Raw genomic sequence first — 19,737 nt, forward strand, 5'->3', positions numbered from 1 at the left:
TATGATGTCCTCTTTATGTACACACAATCACCATCTGTATCATGATATCACCAGTGTTGGCAACATATTATAGCCATGTTATTCATTATATCATTAGTTACTGATTCCTACTCTTAATCCTGAATATAATCTACTATTGGCCATTTCCACTACTACTATACTACTGTATATATTTTGGTATTGGTGCAATCCCACAGAAGATAGCTCTGCTGCTGATTCTGCAGTTTTACAATACAATGATGTTGGTCTGCAAGTCTTGCTTTATTATGTTCTCCACCAAGGTCATGAAACAACAAAGAATGTGTGCATCCGTCTCACAATCTGTTCTTCTTAGCGCATCTGGCTTTAAAATGCTATGTTGCACACATAGGATGAAGAAATACAAACAAGCTTCATGGAGGACTTATCACAACAAATCCTCTGAAATCCAATCTTGGACGTCACATTGCAGCATGTCTTCATCTGATGTGTCTCTGCTTTCACGGCGACGTAAGAAAATGTCGCTGTGTGTGCATCAGTTTTGTGGAATCGCCCTCTAAATGTGTTGTTCGGATTGCCAAATGTTTGTGAATGTCAGTTGCCCTCTGCACTGAGTCAATCCCCAAAGAGAGAACAGTAATGCAATCCAGAGAGTCATCCAAATCATCTCAAATGAAAAGTCAAGCAACATATTACTGGAACCACAGGGAAAACCCAAACAGCTGACTTTATCCCAAAGTTATAGTGGGCGAAAGGTGGACAGATCTTTGTGTTTTGTCTGCACCATCTGCTACTGCACGACCAGGAGGCAGGCTAGTTCATACAATTATAAAACAACAGTAAGTCTGTTATTTAACCAAGCAGGGAATTATCTAACCCACCTTCACTATATTGAAAAGCTACTCTCTAAAGTATTAAAATCATGTCTCAGAGATCAAAACAAACAGTGCCAAATTAAACAGTTGCAGATAAGTGTGATATGCAACTGTCCCTCTCTGATTATTTAATCCCCAGGCTCGAAAACCAGCTGTGAAGGACCAAACCCAATTGTGCCAGATTAGCAGACATCAGCTGACTGAGCTCGGAGGGAGTTCAGGCCCACAAAGCGATCAGATCCCTGTGGCAGCAGAGCTACAGGGATCTGACGTTACATTAGGTGCTGCTTCATATCAAGACAGAAGCATTACTCATATTACGCTGCCATCACTGCAAGGTCAATGAGCAGTATTTGTCACAGCCTTGACACCCGACACATGATTAATGGAAACCATACGATTTTCTATATGTAGCTCATGACACACAGAGCCGATAAAAAGTGTTAATCCCAGTTGGAATTTTCCCCCTTTTATACAGGCTTTTATAACACTGCTTTTCAACATTACATTGCGATTTCTACAAAGTGCTGTCAAATAAGTGATTTCACAAGTATTTATCCTCTTCAATTCAGTGATTAGTAGATGCGCCTTTGGCTGCAATTACAGCACTGAGCCTGTGTGGATTGATTTCAATCAGCCTTAGACATCTGGACATCACAATTTTACCCCATTCATCTTAACAAAACTGCTCAAGCTCTGTCCAGCTCACGAGTGAACAGTCCTTTTCTAGTCCAGCCACAGTTTCTCTGTTGGACTGAAGTCTGAGCTTTCATCTTCATGTCTTTAAACCATTTCTAAGCAGCTCTGGCTGCATGTTTCAGGTAACTGTCTTTCTGGAAAACAAGTCTTTCAAGTCACAGTTCCCTGGCAGACTGCATGGGAATAACTGCACGCTGTCCTTCTGGATTTCCCCGTACTTTGCAACAATCATTGTACTCTCTATGTTTACAAGCCTTTCTGAGAAGCACCCTTAATGATGATGCTGCCACCACCATGCTTCACAGTGATAATGGTGTGTTTGTGATGATGTGCAGTGTTTGGTGTCTACCATATATAGTGTCTAGTCTGATGCCCAGAAAGCTGAATTTTGGTCTCATCAGACCAAAGAACCTTCTTCCATTTGACTTCAGAGTCTCCCATAAGCAAACTCTAGTTGAGGTTTAATTAGCTTTCTCTTTGCCACTCCCATACAGCTTTGTTGGTAGGTGAAAGGGTGAATACTTATGTAATCATCTATGTTACACTTTTAATTAACTGACAATGCTTTGTAGGAATCTGTTTTCACTTTGACAAGACCAAGTCTTTTTTTTATTTTTATAAATTCTTGTGTAAAAAAGCCTATTATTTGGCAGGCTATTTTTCTAACACTGAAAAACATGCTTGAAGGTTTTAGGTTTTACAGAGTTAGATGAGTCACAGAATTCCCCTACCACACCCCAATCTCACTAATTTGAAGTCCACAAAAAACAAAGTGTACAAACGCTGTTTTATTACAACCCTAATATGTACTCTAGTATTTAACAAAAACAAATTATAAATAAAAGGGTAAGATTTTTTTGTGTACTCTAACCTAGATGTGGGTAGAAAATATAATGTGTCTAAATATAGCACACAACTAAATCAAACACAACACACAAAAGGTAAAGATTTAAAGGACAAATTCAACCCTGTATCACAAAATATTAAGGTATGCAAGTCTGAAAATCTTACTATGAAACTATTGCAAGGTAAAACATCTCTTCATTATTCCACATGGTACAATAAAGATCAACTATGACATGATGATTTAATCTACAAATGTTCAAGGAGAGAGTGAATCTTTAAGGTTGAGTGGGATTATTACCTGGCTTTACACCTATGCTAATTTTTCGATGGTAATCATTTCTGCAAAACATAATCCTATGAGCATTTTTTACAAACTGGGTTGATTTTTTTTTTTCCTTTAAAGCTTTTCTACAGCTCTAGGAGTGGCATTTTCACTGCAGAAAACGGGACTCCACAGGATGTCATGGTTTGCAGGTGAAGGTGGGATGGAGCTGGGAAATAAAAGGAAAATGTATGAGTGAAAACCCTTACCCATGAACCCAAGTACAAGCAAGGGCTGGGGGCAGGCTCTCCATTCTTTTTTTTGTTTTGTTTTGTGTTGTTTTGCAGAAGGAAAAATGGCAGAGAAAGAGTGAGAATGAATGAGAGGTAGGAAAGGAGTGGTACAAACTGACGGGGATGAGGTAGAAAGAGTGAAATGAGTTGCACTTTCAGTCCCAAATCCAACTGATTCCTCTTAGAGGGGTTGATCAAGTAATGACATGGGCCTTGTTAGATTAGGCAACAAGGTCAGCAGGAAATGAGGAGAAAATCAGCAGAGGGAGAAAACAGAGATTGCTGGAAGAGATAAGCAGTGATGGCAGAGTAAAGGTCAAATGTCACAGAGTTAGCCATACATCAGCGCAGATCAAAAGATGAGTACATGGTCTGAGCACGAGTGTTGAAGTCAAGTGAGAGGGCACAGATACACATGTGATGCAGGCGTGAGTGCAAACAGCACGACAAAACCCCCGGGTCAGTGTGCAATCAGAGGAAGTAGTTTTCATTTTACTTTTCTGCTCTAAAAAGATGAAGGCCAGAGATCAAAGCAGTTAAGTCAATACTCAATCAATCAGCCTAAGTCCTGTTGTTCAGAAACAGATGGTGTTGTCTCTCCAGCATCATTTGGAAACAAATATCTACAAATAAAATGCAAGAAAAGGATTTTTCTGTCTCTTACACGGGCAGCACTGTGAGACGAGGACACTGTGTATCAGTGTGTAAAGAGGATTTCACGCTGCATGTTATGGAATAATCGAGGATCTTCCTCTGAGGTACATTTGGAACATCTCCAGCTGCAATCAAAATTATTCAACCGCCTTATTCTGCAGGACAGTACAGTGGAAGGAATCAAATTTTACGCAAACCTATCAGCTAAAGCCATAGTGGGCAGTCAAGTAAAGTTTGTTTGACTTTTGAGAACATAAAGCTAACTAATAAAATTAATGGAATGATAAAATTACTCAACCTCCAAACGCAATATTCAATATGACTCGTTGCCTCCAATAAATATTTCTGGTAGTTTCTGATGTCTCTCATTTGGCATTTAAGCCAATTTCTTAGGCGCTTCCAAGTCTATAATGTTCCTTAGTTTCTCTGCTGCCACTGCTTTCTTTAAATCCCACCAAAGATTTTCAGTAGGATTTAGACTGAAAAATATACAGATTACTTTTTTTTTTTTTTTTAAATTTTTTTTTTTAGCTCCAAGACTAAGCGGAGAAAGTGGAAGCACTTCTTTTAGCCTTGGCTGGTTCCTGTACTCTTTCTCTCAGGCTGCATACATACAACTCTAACCAGTGAGATAAGGGAACAGGTCTAAGAGACAAAATGTAAAAAATAGTTTTGTGCAGGTTTGGAGTTTTTACCTTTGTAAGAACTGCTTCTGGTCATTGTTGCAAGGATACTCTATTTGGTGTCTTAAAAGCCTTTATAAACCGGAGTGTAACTGATGTTGCACATTGCTGAACATATGCAAAAATGAAATGACCTAAAGTAGTGCAAAAAGCACATACAAGCTGCACCTATTTTTTGCGTGTACCAACCGCGCTACATCCTAATTATGCGCTCAGAAAATACTCACTCTGCATTGGGGAGAAGAAGACCTCTGACACAGGTGCAGCCTTGGTCCATTTGTACTGCGGGACGGGTTTTCCATGACTGGACTTGCAGCTTAGAGTGACGTTGCCCTTCACCACCGGGTTCCCAGTCATTGTGCACACTGGGGGAGAAGGAGGGACTGGGCACAGACACAGACGGTGTTATTAAATTAACACATGTACGATAAGAACACAGGATCAACAAGCCCTAACTGAACATGTATCTAAGTTCTAATCCACTGTCAGCGATTCGAGATTTCTCAGGACAGTAGCCATATTGCATAAAAATAAGTAGATGTTTTGACCCCCCCCCTCCCCGTTTCCATCTGCTGCTAGAGGATGACATAACGACCCCAGAGCCCTGCGAATCCCTACGCAGCAGATGAGTTTTATTTCAACAGTGCTTTCTCACATAAAAATCAGATTTTTAACAGACTGGTCCAATCCAAAATCCTTCTAAATATGCTCAGTGTTTACCATGCCGGAATTTTTCCAAGGAAATGTCTAAGCTGCACTGTGGACTGTTCTGATTAAATCTAACCTTTGAAGCTCCTCTCTCGCTGCAGACCATTACCTTTGACATTAAGGCGCATCTCCCCAGAAAGGCCAGGAGCTCCAGGGATGATGACGTTGCAGAAGTAGAGACCCGAGTCTGACTCCTGGGTGTTGTTGATGTAGATGGAGAGGTTGGCTGAGGGCATGGCCACACTGAAGCCCACTCTTTTGGTGAACTCGTTCTGGCCGTGCCCGACCACACCTGAGCTAAAGTTTATCACCTGCACAGAGAAAACACATGAATAGAAACAACTGTACAGAATCACTGCACTTCTGCACAGGCTGAGTCCTCTTTATAAAATCCGATATTTTGATATTAATGCGTCATTTCACTTAAATGAAACACTTTTAATTTTATTTGCTGCAGCTATATTAAGATGCACAGATTAACCACAGAAATCAGCGTCCTTCATAAAGATAATCCTGACATGTACAGATGGTGGATGTTGAATTTTAGGCTGATTTTCTGGTTGAGATAAGCTCACATGCATCGGACACTGAAACTGTGTAGATTATATTAATCATGCAAACACACATACTCAGGCATGTGCACATATGTCACAGTTTCACCAGCAGTTCCTGCCACATGCATGAGGTGCAGCAAACAGTGGAGATAAAATGTCATTAGCGGCATCCTGTCGTTAATAACACCCATCCTTACTCCCCTCATTCCTTCCTCTATGAATTAGAGCAGTGTTAGCATAAATCCTGATCTCTACGTTACATATTTTCCACCTTACAAGTAACTACATGGGTTTGTCAGTGTCATTCAAGACAAAAAAAAAAAACTATTTTCCACCTATTTAAATGCAAACCCTGTTAAAGCATGGAAAAAAAATCACCTAAATTAACTTTTAATGAATATAGTACAAAAACTATCATCACGAAGTAGTTCAGCTCATTCTTTCAGCTCTATTCATTTTGTATTCGATATAATGCTTCTACTATAGTATTTAGAGGATCGTCACTATAGTTCACTGTAATCCTGTTAAAGGGGCTCTGTTTCCTATGCTCCACTGGAGGTCAGATCAGGGTCAGCTCTACAGCAGATCATGATGGCGTCGTGGTCGGGACGTTCTCACCTGCTTGGACTCGTTGCCCTTGAAGTGCCAAACCACAGTGTTTTTGGAAATGTCCGAGTTGGGGCTGTACCAGGCGTGTAACACCACCATCTGGCCCCTCACCACCTCCATCTCTTTTTTGGGGAATTCCACCTTCTGGGTGTCACCTGGAAGAACAACAACACAGGCCAGCAGGGGTTTAATAAAGGGTTAAGTCTGCATGTCACATTTTTCAAACAGTCCGTTTTGCGGCTGAGTTACAGCAGTCTTGGTTGATGATTTGTGGTTCCAGACCACTATGGAATTAAGTATTAGTGCTTTTGTCAGCTTCTTTGTGTAACACATCTTTGGTGCTATATGAAAGTTGTAGTTCTTTCAATTTCATTCTAAGGACTGGATTGAATCAGTGATTTTTGCACGGTTGGAACTAATGATAATTTAATCAGCTTATCAAATGTTAATGTCCGATAACAATAAATAAACATGCGTATTTACCAAAGCCACATGTGGAACATTAAAACATCTTATTCTGTCTGACCAACAGTCTAAAACACCAATTAATAATTATAATAATTAGTGAAAAGCAGCAAATCTTGACATATGAGAAACTAAAACGAATGCATATGCAGTGTCTTACATATCTTATATATATATCTTCTATATTCTATATGTGTCTTAAATGATTACTTGTTAATTAAAGATTCTAAATTCTGGTGAACTGTTGCAGGTCCAGCTTTTTAACTTGCTTGATTTTTCCACTTATTTTTTGTTGCAAATCATTTACTATAATCAACATTTTGATGTCCATACATTTATCACTCAGTGTTTAAACACAGCTGGAGAAATTTACGTTTTCCAGGCCTGTAGAGGCCCTCTATCAAAAAGTTCCTTGACTTTTAAGGCATGTTCACAGACCATTCTCCCTTATACAAACATCTTCTTGACTACAGAGTTTAGATAACCACATAAAAGTCATCTGGCAATCAGGACACTGGAAAGTAATATCTTACACAAATATAAAAGTAGTTATACAGTAACTGCAAACACCTACTATCTGCTCTATCTAAATTATAAGATACTGTTCATGACGCTGAGCTGAGATCCAGTTAACACCCACATAAAGTACCTGCTAATTCTCAAACTCTAACTCAATGCTAAAGTCTTCCACTTTTACAGTATTGTTTTTCCATACTGTTCTCATGTGACATAAAGTTTGCTTCATCCTCGACTAATCCTGGCAAACAAGAGCAAAGTTTCTGAGTGTATCAAGTAAGAAAAGCTAATCTTAAGAACTTAACAGGTGAAGACAAAATGATTTTCAAGAACAGAAAATTAGATGCATTCTCACAAAATCAACAAAACAGCTGGGATCTCCCAACATTATTCTACTCCTGTCATCTCTCCATTGTTGACTTACTAATAAAGGCATTGCAGTCCAAAAATATATATAAATCATCAGCACAAAGTAGAAACTGTTGAGGGATGTTTCTACTTTGATAAAAAAAAAAAAAAACAAGTAAAAGAAAGCCATGAAAGATAAGGAAAGATGATTGGGATAATGATGTACGAGTCATGATCAGAACAACTAATGACAGAAAGAAAGAAAAGAGATGATGAGAAAAAAAAGAGAGGAGAGTCTCCAACTCACAGGGTTCCCAGTCACCTGAACCAGACAGCGGAAGCTGGATCAACTGATCCCAGCAGTTGGTTTCCACCAGTGTCTCCAGTTTGAGGCTTGGTTCAAAAACTCAAACACAAGGAATAATAATAATAATAATAATAATAATAATAATAATAATAATAATAATAATAAAAAGAACTACTGCTGCGACTGAATCCTTTCACTGTGAAAAGTGTCCCTCATGTGCTCAAACGGATGAACGGGGAGGATAAATGGGCGGAGAGGAGAGAGACGCAGTGTTATGATCCACAGACGGCCAGCTGAGATCTCCACATCTGTTCAGCCAGGCACGCCTTCCTCCTTTTCCAGACGGAAAGCATGCAGATGCAGGAGAATTAGGCGGTGGGTGGTGGAGGTGGTGATGGTGGGGTGGGGTGGGCTGGAGGGAGCATGCATGGAAATAGGGAGGATGCATGTGTGAGAAGGAAAGGGTGCATGTGAAGGAGGCAGAATGCACAAGAAACAAAGGCAGAACTTGTTTTCCATGCAGTTTTGGTGTAGTGACCCGGTGCTGTGTCATTCATCCTTTTTGGGACAATGCCGTCCCTCCACTGCACAGCTCCTGTCCCTTAATTTCTGAATCTCAGAATCTGCTAAGTCCTGCTGACTAATCCCCAAACAATCCCAGGCTTAGCCCTATCACCTCACGTGAGCAAAAGAGCTCAGCTGGACATGGATACGGTGTAACACGTGGTCATTTCTCCCACCGACACTGCCATTATCATCACAGTGGCATCTACATTACAATTAGCAGATCACTCGGCTTTACATTTAATCATACATGTCATGCGATGTTTGATCCCGTTTCTCGATGCCACATGTTGGGAGTTTGAACCAGCCATGAAAGCAGAAGGAATCATCTGATGGGTCAAATCAAACAAAAAAATGCAGCTTTTGAAATCAGAACGCAGCTAGAAAATGATAGTTGTGACGTTTTAACAAATTACAGATAGTGAATGATAAACTTTTTTAAATGCCCAGTTAAATGAGTTTTTCATTCAATAAAATGTTCCTGCACTCAGACCTGACTGATATTATGTCTGTGTAGATTCTCAGTCAACCAGGTCATGGCTTCCACTGAAGCACTTAGGATTAATTGATCTAATGTTTGGGGTATAATACATGCAGTTTTAGCATTTATGAACACAATGCATCATCTATTGACCAAACATGTAAATTCACAAAGCAAAGCTGGATGTCGGTGAACTCTAACCTTCATGTAGAAACGAGTAACACATGCTGGAGCTGAGTCCTTAATGTATGTATGTCATGAAGTAAAACGTGTGAAATCTGGGGTCACAGGTTACATAAGTTTTTGAGTTAAAAAATCTTAAAGAAAGTGTTGAATTTAGCGCCGTTTTCATCGCACCAATCTGTGAATCAATGTTTGAAAGTGCCATAACTTGAGAAATTTTGCAGCGAGAGTCCTGATATTTTGCAGGCTTGTTGATATTAACACAGGAATGTCTGACACATACACTACCAGTCAAAAGTTTCTTCTTCTTCTTCTCATTCAATGATTTTTATTTATTTGTATAATTCTCTTCATTGTAGATTAATACTGAAGATTAATACTTTTTTGTTTACAGCATAATTCCATATGTGTTCTTTCATAGTTTTGAAGTCTTCAGTATTAATCTACAATGCAGAAAACAATTAAATAAAAACCACTAAATGAGAAGGTGTGTTGTCCAAACTTTTGACTGGTAGTGTACATGTGATTGCTTCTGGTGCCACTTTTCAGAATTTTTTTTTTGAAGGACTGTGAGTTGAAAAACAGATTTTTGGCTGGTAACAATATTAAGTAACTCTTTCAGCTGGGACCACTTTTAAAGTGGTTTCATCTATCACACCTGCTCAGTGCATGTTTAAATTGGCCATAAATGCAAAAGAAAATCCCACCTTTGCTCATAAAATATGCCTCTCGCTGGCACCATACACCACATTTTAAATCTCCTATTGGTGCCAATCACAGGAAAACAATCCCACCTCTTAGGCTGGAAAACAAAGGTTTTGTGGTTGGTGGAATATCAGAGTAGACTAAACTTTCACATTTTTTGATGAAATTTACACCATAATATGACTGGTTTGTATTACTCTATCAAAGCAGGGTTGTACCAATAAAGACCACACGTACGTGTCAATGAGCCTGCAAAATTTCAGGATTATCAGCATTATTTAAGTTATGGCACTCCAAACATTGATCAACAGATTGGTGCGAAGAAAAGATGGAAAAATCAGCATGAGCCCACCTTCTTTAAGAATTTTTCACTCAACAATTAAACTAACCTATTACGCAGATTCTACACTAAGTCAGTATTCATGACATGAAAAAAAAATCTGTCAAATTGAAGATGCTCATTGGGTCATTTAGTGAATTGAGGCAGAATGAGCCAGACACTACAATTATCACTGATCATTTAAACTAACAGAAATTCACTTTTGGACCCAACGATGACTCAGTTTATCCTAATTTATCCAATTTATCCTGTTTGTATGAAATTTCAAGGCAATAAACCCGACAGATCTTAGAACTGTGAATATGAACCTGCTGGTGGTACTGGAGCAATAACATTGCATCACCAACATCATCAACAAGATTTTCTCATGCCTGGAAAGATTACTAAAAATCCTGCACGGCTAAAAACCTTATGATGGGACCAACAGCAAAGTCCGTGACAGTGCTTTGATCATCAACACATAAGAAAATGCCGAGCCCTGTGATGTGTACTGCTAGATTCAGAAATCTTCCTCCATCTAATCCCAAAGCATGTCTTCATCTTCCTCATGTCAGCGGTGTCGAGGAGTAAAGCCATCTACCGGACATGTATGCATGGGATTAATATTTTTATCATCGTCATCATTATTCCTGGAGCCGCCATCATATCAGCCTGTTCTTGATTGATAATGTACTGCAGCCGAGGGCACAGTGGAATTGTCTTTTTTCAGATTTTTCCCCCTCACAAATCCTTTTAGTGCTCTGATTTCATTTCCACCAGCTATTGTCTTTGCTGTCGACCAATAAAGCTACATGTATGTGCAGTAACAATTACATAACTGAGGAAAAGGTCTCGTCTGGGATGCGATTGTGTTTGCTGTACATGAACAATGAGTTTCTGCAGCATCTCGCCGGCGTTGGATGCTTACTAATATACATTGTATACAAGAGACACAATCAGAAGTGATGAGCTTTTTCTGTAGGTTGATGAAACGACGTGAATGAGCACCAGCTGCAGAGAGGCTGCAGCGACGCATACAGACAGTAATTCTGAATGGTGCACAGACTCGCTGTGATGAAGTAGGATAATGCCCTGTAGTCTCCTAACTCCAGACTATTCCTGTGTTTCTTTGAACAGGTTTATCCCCAGCACTGTGTCACTTGATTGTTTATTAAATGAAGGAAAATCTTCGCTAATCCATCTCCATCTGGGATGAGTCTGTTTGTGTGTGCTGCAGACAAACACAAAGACGGCTCAAGATGTATGTTTGAGGACCTGAAGTCAACTCAAATCCTACATCAGATGTTAAAAAAAAAACACAGGAAAAGCTGCTAATAAAGAGAATGCAGATATGATCCCATGTAGCCTCAGTAAACTCTGTCCTAATTACATTTTGCCTAAGGCTTTTGTTGAGCCTAGCTACGCTTTATATCTGCTAATTGGATTCTTCTCTTTAAAATAAACAATGTTTTTTTTTTCTTTTTTTTTGGTTGTTTTCCTGCAGGGCATCCTTAATATTGGCAGAGTCTCAGCTGCAACAGTATTTAAGACAGCAGAGATGCTGGACTCACAAACCTACACAGAACAATCGAAGGCAAGTCAACCATGTCATGCATATCTGAGCTGGGGGACCAAATGTGTGTTTAACTGTAGTATCGAGACTCGTCCATAGGGGGAAGCACATTCATGTGGAAGAACACCATCATCTGATCATGAGATAAAGCCACAGAGGAAATCATATCACCAAAACAGTTCAATCTCTCCATTTAAGAGTCAACAAATGATTAAATGAAGTCAAATCTGACTGACACAGTTAGTGGAAATGATATTTTGAAATCCAGTCTCGGCAAAAACAAACACATAGTCGTCTATTACTCAAATACATGTCATTTCCAAGTCTAACAAGGCATCCAATCCTTATTTTTGCTGCATTTTAATGATCAATTGAAGGATAAAAGAGTCAGTGCCTGTCTCGAAGCCCTCAGGGATCCATGTAGGCCTGTGTGAAGATAAACTGATCCTCCTTAATCAGCCCCACTCTATCTCCCCGAGTAATCTCTGCTCCCACCCATGTCTTCTCTCCTGCGAGTCCCTCTCTGGAGCCGAGACTTTATCTGAGGCTCAGATTTACTCTCCATTTATACCTCATCCCCCCTTCTTTCCCTGTTGATGCAACGAGGTGGGCCTGTCTCCTTAAAAATGAACTGGTAATCTAAAGTAAGTGAAGGCAAAAGCAGGGTCTTCTTTACAGTTTATCCAAACTTTGAGGTTTCACATTTATAGTGCCTTCAGACTGGTACAGTCTATAACATATTCTCAATCAAGCTAATCTCAAAGCTAAATTAGAGCTGAAACTGATGTTCATTTTCCTTAAACATGTAAAATAATTTCTGGTCCAATAAACTGTTTAATCATTTATCACATCAAAAATCAAAACTGAGAATTTCTCAGCTCCAAAGGTGATCTTTAATGTGAACATTGCTTCCAAAAGTATTTAACTTGCGGCAAATCAAAATACAGAAAAGCATGAGGAAGTTTGGACATTTCAAACCGTGCATGTCTGATGTTATAGCTTGTCAAATGACTTGAATCATATATAAATGACAAACACTTTTGCTAATAAACTAATGACCACTAAAAAGCTCCATTTTTCAGCTGCAGAAGTATTTCAAGCACCATCTACAAAAACAATCCTAAGATATTATGGCTATGCAGCTTTAACGTTGACCACATTCACCATCTTGGCTGTGTCTTAGAAAGTTACCATTAACACAACATACAGTTGAGGCTGATGGGAAAGACGTTAGCAGCCAAGAGGACTGGCGCTTCAGTACCAAGTTGATGCTGTAAACATGACAGCACTGTGCAGCGACTGTAGTGTAATGACCAAACCATGTTCATACAACTTCTGCATTTTATCATGTGATGCACACTGAAATCATATTTCCTCCACAACAATATTGGAGAAGGAGGTTAAAAATGACTCAGAATATGATCCATTCAGTTCAATACCATTTAGAAAGTCTGGAAGAGCTATAGGATTATTTTATTTCAGGCCATCTATTTGTGTGTTGCTAATCAACACGCTCTGCTGGCCCCAAAAATGCAGAATATTTATTTTGTTTGAGCAACACAAATAAACATCTCAGACCTATTTAAGAAGCTTTACAGACAGGCATCCTGGTCAGTATGCAGAATCCAGTGTGAGCTAGTTTCAGTACTAAACTTTATATTACCAATATGTCCTTACATGCTCATATCCAGAAATGGGTATTAGTGAAAATTACTGTTTGTAAATTGAGGCAGGAGCATCGATTGTCAGAATGCTCCATAAATAATGTTCACGAAGACTAACGGAACTGTTTGTAGGATACTGCAGAGATAGTTCATAATGAGAAATGAGAGCTGCTCGTAATGTCAGTTAATTGCTGTTATTATTATTCACTGAGTCAAGATATAACCCGAGTGAGTGTGTTTGAGTGTTCGCATATTGCATGTGGAGCAGTGAGTGACTGATTTATGCTTTCTGGTGTCTAATCTGGTGCTAACTAGGGGGTCGAGACAGTGTGCAGGGGCCTTTCAGCGTGGAGTTGGATGGAGAAGATGATGCAGATATAGTTAATGGATGGCCGGTGCCAAGTATTGAATAGGATCAACAGAAATTTATGACCTGATGCTGACACTGAAAGTCTTACCAAAGTTAAAACAGACCATATTTTACAACAATCCATCCAAAAGTTGTGAGGATATTTCACAAAAGAATGAAAGTCAACCTATTTCCATAAGATTGCCATAGTCAGCAGAACTAATACTCCACTAATGTCTAAATCATGGTTATGGCACCTATGCAAACATCATATATCAAACTTTTTTAAGGCATTAGTACTCTAAAATACTTGACTCAGCATGAGAAGTGGGAAATAAGACTTGAGTCTTGTTTCTGTATGGTAGTGGTGTACCAGTGAATCTCTGAACTGAGATACCTCAACATCATCAGCATAGAAAAACCTGTGCTGGATGATGCATTTCTGATATCTCACTGAATACACAGTGATACCGTCCAGCACTTACATGATTAATTTAGCAGAAGATCACAGCCACAGTGGTTGAAACAGCACTTGTTTGAGCTCTACAGTGTGTTTGTGTGTGCTGAGCCTGGATCTGTGTCAGAGTAAGGATAACAAAGACTTAAAATGACCCCATAAACGCAGCACCATGCAAGAAGATACAACATGATCATGAATTATTGAAGCATCAGAATACTTTGGCTCATTATAAACTTCCATTAGTCTGGCTGGTTAAAAAGTCAGAATGACCCTGAGTTTTAGCTTTATTAAGGAATTTAACAAGTGAGAAACTAATTGCAAATAGTCTTTTCCAGATTTGCCAACGCCAAACAAGGTCAAACTTGAACGGAGATTATCACCGAGCCAGAAAATACAAGGGTTACTCTGTGACTTTTTGACAGACTAGACAGGCAGGAATGTAGGACAACAAAATAGCCTTGTCGGTGTTAAAACTGCATATTGGTCTGACCCTCTGGGCGTCAAGCAGATGGTGCTTCAATAATAAATATTTGGGGAAGGCTCCTTTAAATTGGATTACATTAGTGTAATCTCTGCAGCTATTTTAAACCATTTTGAGTGTGCTATCTCATCACAGTAGCTTTAATCCCTCTTAACTTTTGATTGTGTTTAAATTGATTCTCCTCACACACAAGGCTCCCAACTCCCACAACCTCCCTCTGGTTCTCGGCGCAAAGTCACACAATTTTGATTCTCACGTGCACAAACAGGCCCATGTGTAGCTATGCACGCAAACAAATCTACATACTCGCACCTACAGATTATTTGTTTTCACAGCAGTATCACCTTAAGCTCATGGCAGATGCAGCAGCTTGCTTGACAGAAAGGTGGCAGATTAAATCATAAGTGGAAATAGTTTACTGTACTGCCACGTGGGAGGATTTTCTACCAGACAACGCATTAAGTAAATTCAGTTTGAGTCTGCAAATACATGCGAACCACAGAACATAAAGAGAAACCTGAGGATAAATGAAGGAAAACAGCTTTTACTTTCAGGAGTTTCTAGATTTCTAAAGGGCAAAATATCCCTTCTCACTTTGTTCAGGACATCTAAAAGACTGTTAGACTGCTAAATAAGTAATGCTAGCTTAACCCTTTGAAAACCAAAACCCACTAGTGAGTATAAAAAGCATGTTGTTTTTTTAGAAATTGCCAAAATTACACCATTTATCAGAGACAGAAAATGCAAAAACAGAAAGAATCATTGAATTTTTTTACCTTCCGATGGTTGTTGAACTAATAATCTGTGATTTAACTTTATCAAATCTAAGCTTAAAATAGATCAAATTTGATTAAAAACACTGTTTTCTACGTGTCTCCTTTAAACATCTGCTAAAAATAAACCCTTTTCATTACCCAGATTCTGTAAAATTCTAGAATTCTGTGCTCCTTGTCACAAGAGTGAAGCCACTGATAACATCAATGTATGACAACAACATCAAATATACAAGTAGTAAAATATCTAGAGTACGTAGAGTCTCTATATTTTCAGTATTAATAACACCTGCAGTTGTGTATGCTGATTCCAGACTTTTTCCTGGTTTTGTAAATCAAATAATGAAGGAAATTAAACTTTTTATGGGTGTAGGACTTTACACTGCTGTGAAATAGGGCCCCGTGGTGAGTAAAAATGTGACAGGAACAACTACTCTGGGTTCAGAGGGTTAAAAAATAACTCAGAAATGTTGGAAATACCTTTTTTCTGTCTGAGAGTTAAAAGGAAGTCGGTACCAGTGTGATGTCTGTGCATTTAACACAGAGCTGGAGGCAGGTGGCGATTTTTCTTTTAGCTAAGCATAATGACTGAAGGCAGGGGGGAAACGGCTTAAGATGCTAAAGTCTATCTGAAATTCACAAACGTACTCAGCAGCACCTCTAAGATCAGTATGAAACGGCATTATTTATTCTGTGCAGAACCAGCAAAGTAAAAAAGAAGGATTTACTGTTTTTTTTTTGTTTTGTTTTGTTTTATTGTGTTCCGTGGAACTTGAAAATAGAAACACTTCACACATCTGCCCAGTCGACATCTCTGCAGTGCATTCCTGGCTATCGCACCAGTTGCTTGGCAACAATTATTGTACCAGGCTGTTTGTTTGCAAAGAAAAAGTTAAACAGATAGATTTGTTTTTGTGACTAAACAAAGCTTCAGATGTTCTGGTGGGCAGATATTTGAACTTCAGAGGATTCTGGTGGGTTTCCTGCTAAGCTAATCTAACTGGCTGCTAACTTTCATCACGCTATTAAACCTTTAGACGCACATCCCAACAACAGTTTGGATGTTGGGACTAACATGAGTCACAGCTTTTTTAAAATGATTACTATAATTTTTAGGTTGTATTTGCTGTCTAGTAGTTGTTACACTTGTTGTGAAATAGGTTTGGAGTCTTACGAACAAGAAACATATTAAGAAAACACCCTTTAAATCATATTAAAACATTAATAACCTTAATTTCCTCACTGACATGTGCCCAGTTGTCTGCCTACACAAAGGTGGAAGGATGAGGCTGAGACCGAGGGAAACCCTGCACAAAATATCGTGATCAAATTTAAAGATAACATGACATGTAATTGCTCACTGTCAAAACTATTTATATCAATAATTTCATGAACATTAAATCATCAGAAACAAGATTACTGCCATCACAACCTCTGATTATCATCTTCATTCAGAACGCTCACATCACTGCAGAGACCAAACATTCATTCATTGCACAACAGTGTTCTCTACAGGAGTCAGTTCAGCAAACTTTTGACCCTACTCGTCTGTCCTCCGACTCTCCCTACAGTGTTTGTTAACATGCAATTCTGCATTTACAGCACAGAAGGCATGCATGCTTGTGTTTACGCTGGATTCCTTCCATGTCTTCTTGCAGCTCAGACATGTGGCACGTTTAACCGGGATGCCCTCTGAGCTGAACGGGACACAAGAAGGACGAATTAGAAACTGAGAAAGAGGTTTCTACAGTCAGCGAAGGAAGAAAGAAGGGAGGGCAAAGTGGCCTGAGGGTTTAATCACATGCAAATACCACACGAGCAGGCGATATGGGTGTTTATGTAGGGAAAACAAAGACTCCTATTGTAGATCAACTTTCTGACTTGTGCAATCTGAATTAATGCACGAGCTGAATAAAGTGGAGAAACAGTGGCTGATCCTGTCCTGTGGTTCTGGTGAGTCGGTCAGTCTGACTCGGACTTGTGGCTGCCAGTGGCCTTTTCATCGCAGCTGTCTGTCACGAGTCCCACAGTGCCTTTCCTAACCCCTCTTTCAGTCGGCTCTGGGGTCCTAGTGGCAGCGAATGAAAGGCAAACTGAAAGCTTAAATGGGTCTGCAATGTTACACCACAACAGAGCCCATAACCACCATGCCACCCCTCACGCCGTCTCGGGTCTTTGAAGAAGATATTTATAAACCATTAGTGTGGCAGCGAGGGCGAGAGCTGGCTGTTTTATCTCCCGGATCTGTCATGTGTTACCAGGCACGAGGCGAGCCGTGCTGACAAGAGTGACAGAGTGAGGGCTGATAGGGCCGCCGCCACACAAGTCCAGGGCCGAACACGACGGTCCCCCGACTGCCTCGCCACTTTACTGCCTGTGGGGCACGGGGACGGCTTAATGCAATGCGACTGTAATTAAGAAGATGAGTGATCTGATTTCAGATTTCCACAGCGCTCTCATCAGAGAGGAATTACAGGATGAGGCTCATAATCTGGATGAAACATCAGATGCCTCCCAAGTTCATCATGAGAAAGGTGCTGGGTGACAAGGGATTTGAATGCATGTTCTGGAAAGTGAAAGAGTTCTCCTTATTACGACAGTTTCTGGAGGAATAGTTTAACATTATGGGAATACAATTAAAAAAAAAAAAAAAAACCTGTAAAAATACGTCAAAGTTGTCAAAAAGTACATTAAAAATTACTGGACTACCGTAATGTTCAAAAACTGTAAAAACAATAAAAATGACATAAGACATAATATATTAATATTTTTAGCTGATTTAAATACAGCAAAAAATAAAAAATTTATGGTTACCCACTGTAAAAGAAAAGTAAAATCTGTAAAAATACTGATTTTTGATGTGAACATTATATATAGTTTTTACCAATGTGTCCTTAAATATTCTGAAAATTTTGAATATTTCAATTCTTAATATAAACAAGCTATAAAATACTGTCATTTTATATGTTGTAAAATGTTGCAAAAGAACAAATTACTGTTTATAAATATATAGATTTGTTATGTGGATATTTTTTTGTAGAGCTAGCCTGTTTTTTTGTGCATGATTGTTTGATGAATAGCTGTGATTTTATAGATGTATGTAGTTTAACAGAAAAGATCAGTTAAAGAACAGTTAAAATATGATTATATATACTGTTTTCTTTTAATTAAAGGCAAATATCTGTAAAATCACATTTTTGACTGATTTGAAGATAATAAGCAGGCGCTTAGCTTAGCTTAGCATAAAAAGTGGCAACAGAGGGGGAGTCCACTGGTCATAGCCTGACTAATATTGGACTTTTGAGAGCTTTGTCAACAAGTGTATTGGCCAACAGTATTCGTAAATAACGCTTTTCAACACACACAGTCAGTCGGACACTTCCAAATATCAACTTGTCAGTGATCTTCGGTGATGTTTCTAAATCACCCCAGTTCTAATTGAACATTTCCACACGGTAATTTCCTGGTGCTCATCAGCTGAGAATCACAGCAGCACAGATTCTATCAGTATTTCAGTCTGGTTGATTGGTCTAGCTCCAGTCCAAAATCAAACCAAAGTATAAAAAAAACATTCATTTAATATTTTCCAGATGGTAATGTGCTCGACAATTTCTTGACCAAGCAAATAACTTCCTGGAGTCTCTGCTGGTTGCCTGGCAACCACCCAAACCCTCTATATAACAGCAAATTGTTGTTTTTACATTTAGGGTTCAGACAGCTTAAAGTCCACTTAAACACGTGCTTTGATTGCTTCTCTTGACTCTTCAATACAGACTAAATTATTCTTAAATATCTAACTTTAAAGTTTACCAGGCACTCCAGAGTTAAGTAGCAAATATTTTTTATTTTTTAAATTTTTTATGATGTCCATATAATGGATGTTGAGGTTACAAATTAATGTGATCAGCAGGATTCTTTCCATGGACTGAATCTTTATTTGTATGGAGAAACCACATTAAACCAAATCTATACGCTCTCACAAAACATACCCAAAGCTTCCATATTTAGAATTTGTCATCATTTGAGAGTAGCACAACAATCTCTAAATGCAATTTTTCCATATTATCCCCTTATATAGTTACTATACACAATGTGTAAGAAAGCAGTTGCCTATTTACATATCTAGTAAAGGAGTCCATCCTCCATTATAAATCTTGTTTTAGCTTTGTTTTGGTCTCCACCAACTCCTGAGGGAAATGTCCACCTTTCAGGCATCAAAATGCTCCACTATATTCACCAACTTGTTGGTAATTTGGTCTGTGTGCCAGTGGCAAGTAGTGTCCACTGAGCTTTTTCCTGAAAATGTGAAATTGTTCAGTGTGGTGGGGACCAAAATAGTGGAACAGAGAGGTGAAAAACCAAAAGACTAAAAACATTAAAACTAAAG

At 38.9% G+C, this 19,737-nt stretch overlaps 1 protein-coding gene across 3 annotated transcripts in view; it reads right to left on the minus strand.

The window, feature by feature from the left end:
* esamb (endothelial cell adhesion molecule b) overlaps nt 1-19,737 on the minus strand; it is a 52,054-nt gene that overhangs the window by 3,661 nt on the left and 28,656 nt on the right. Inside the window, exons 1-5 of one of the 3 annotated variants that reach the window (XM_035945886.2) lie at nt 7,799-8,155; nt 6,172-6,317; nt 5,109-5,310; nt 4,519-4,674; nt 2,931-2,975 (exon numbers count right to left, since the gene is read on the minus strand). In XM_035945886.2, the coding sequence (XP_035801779.2) occupies nt 2,931-2,975; nt 4,519-4,674; nt 5,109-5,310; nt 6,172-6,282 (514 nt within the window). In that variant the 5' untranslated portion in view covers nt 6,283-6,317; nt 7,799-8,155. Of the gene's footprint in view, nt 1-2,930; nt 2,976-4,518; nt 4,675-5,108; nt 5,311-6,171; nt 6,318-7,798; nt 8,156-19,737 lie in introns of those variants that run through there. The other 2 variants (XM_035945884.2, XM_023265122.3) reach the window with 2 other exon arrangements.

Source organism: Amphiprion ocellaris, chromosome 7 (genome assembly GCF_022539595.1).
Source record: "Amphiprion ocellaris isolate individual 3 ecotype Okinawa chromosome 7, ASM2253959v1, whole genome shotgun sequence".
NCBI classification, from domain to species: domain Eukaryota; kingdom Metazoa; phylum Chordata; class Actinopteri; family Pomacentridae; genus Amphiprion; species Amphiprion ocellaris.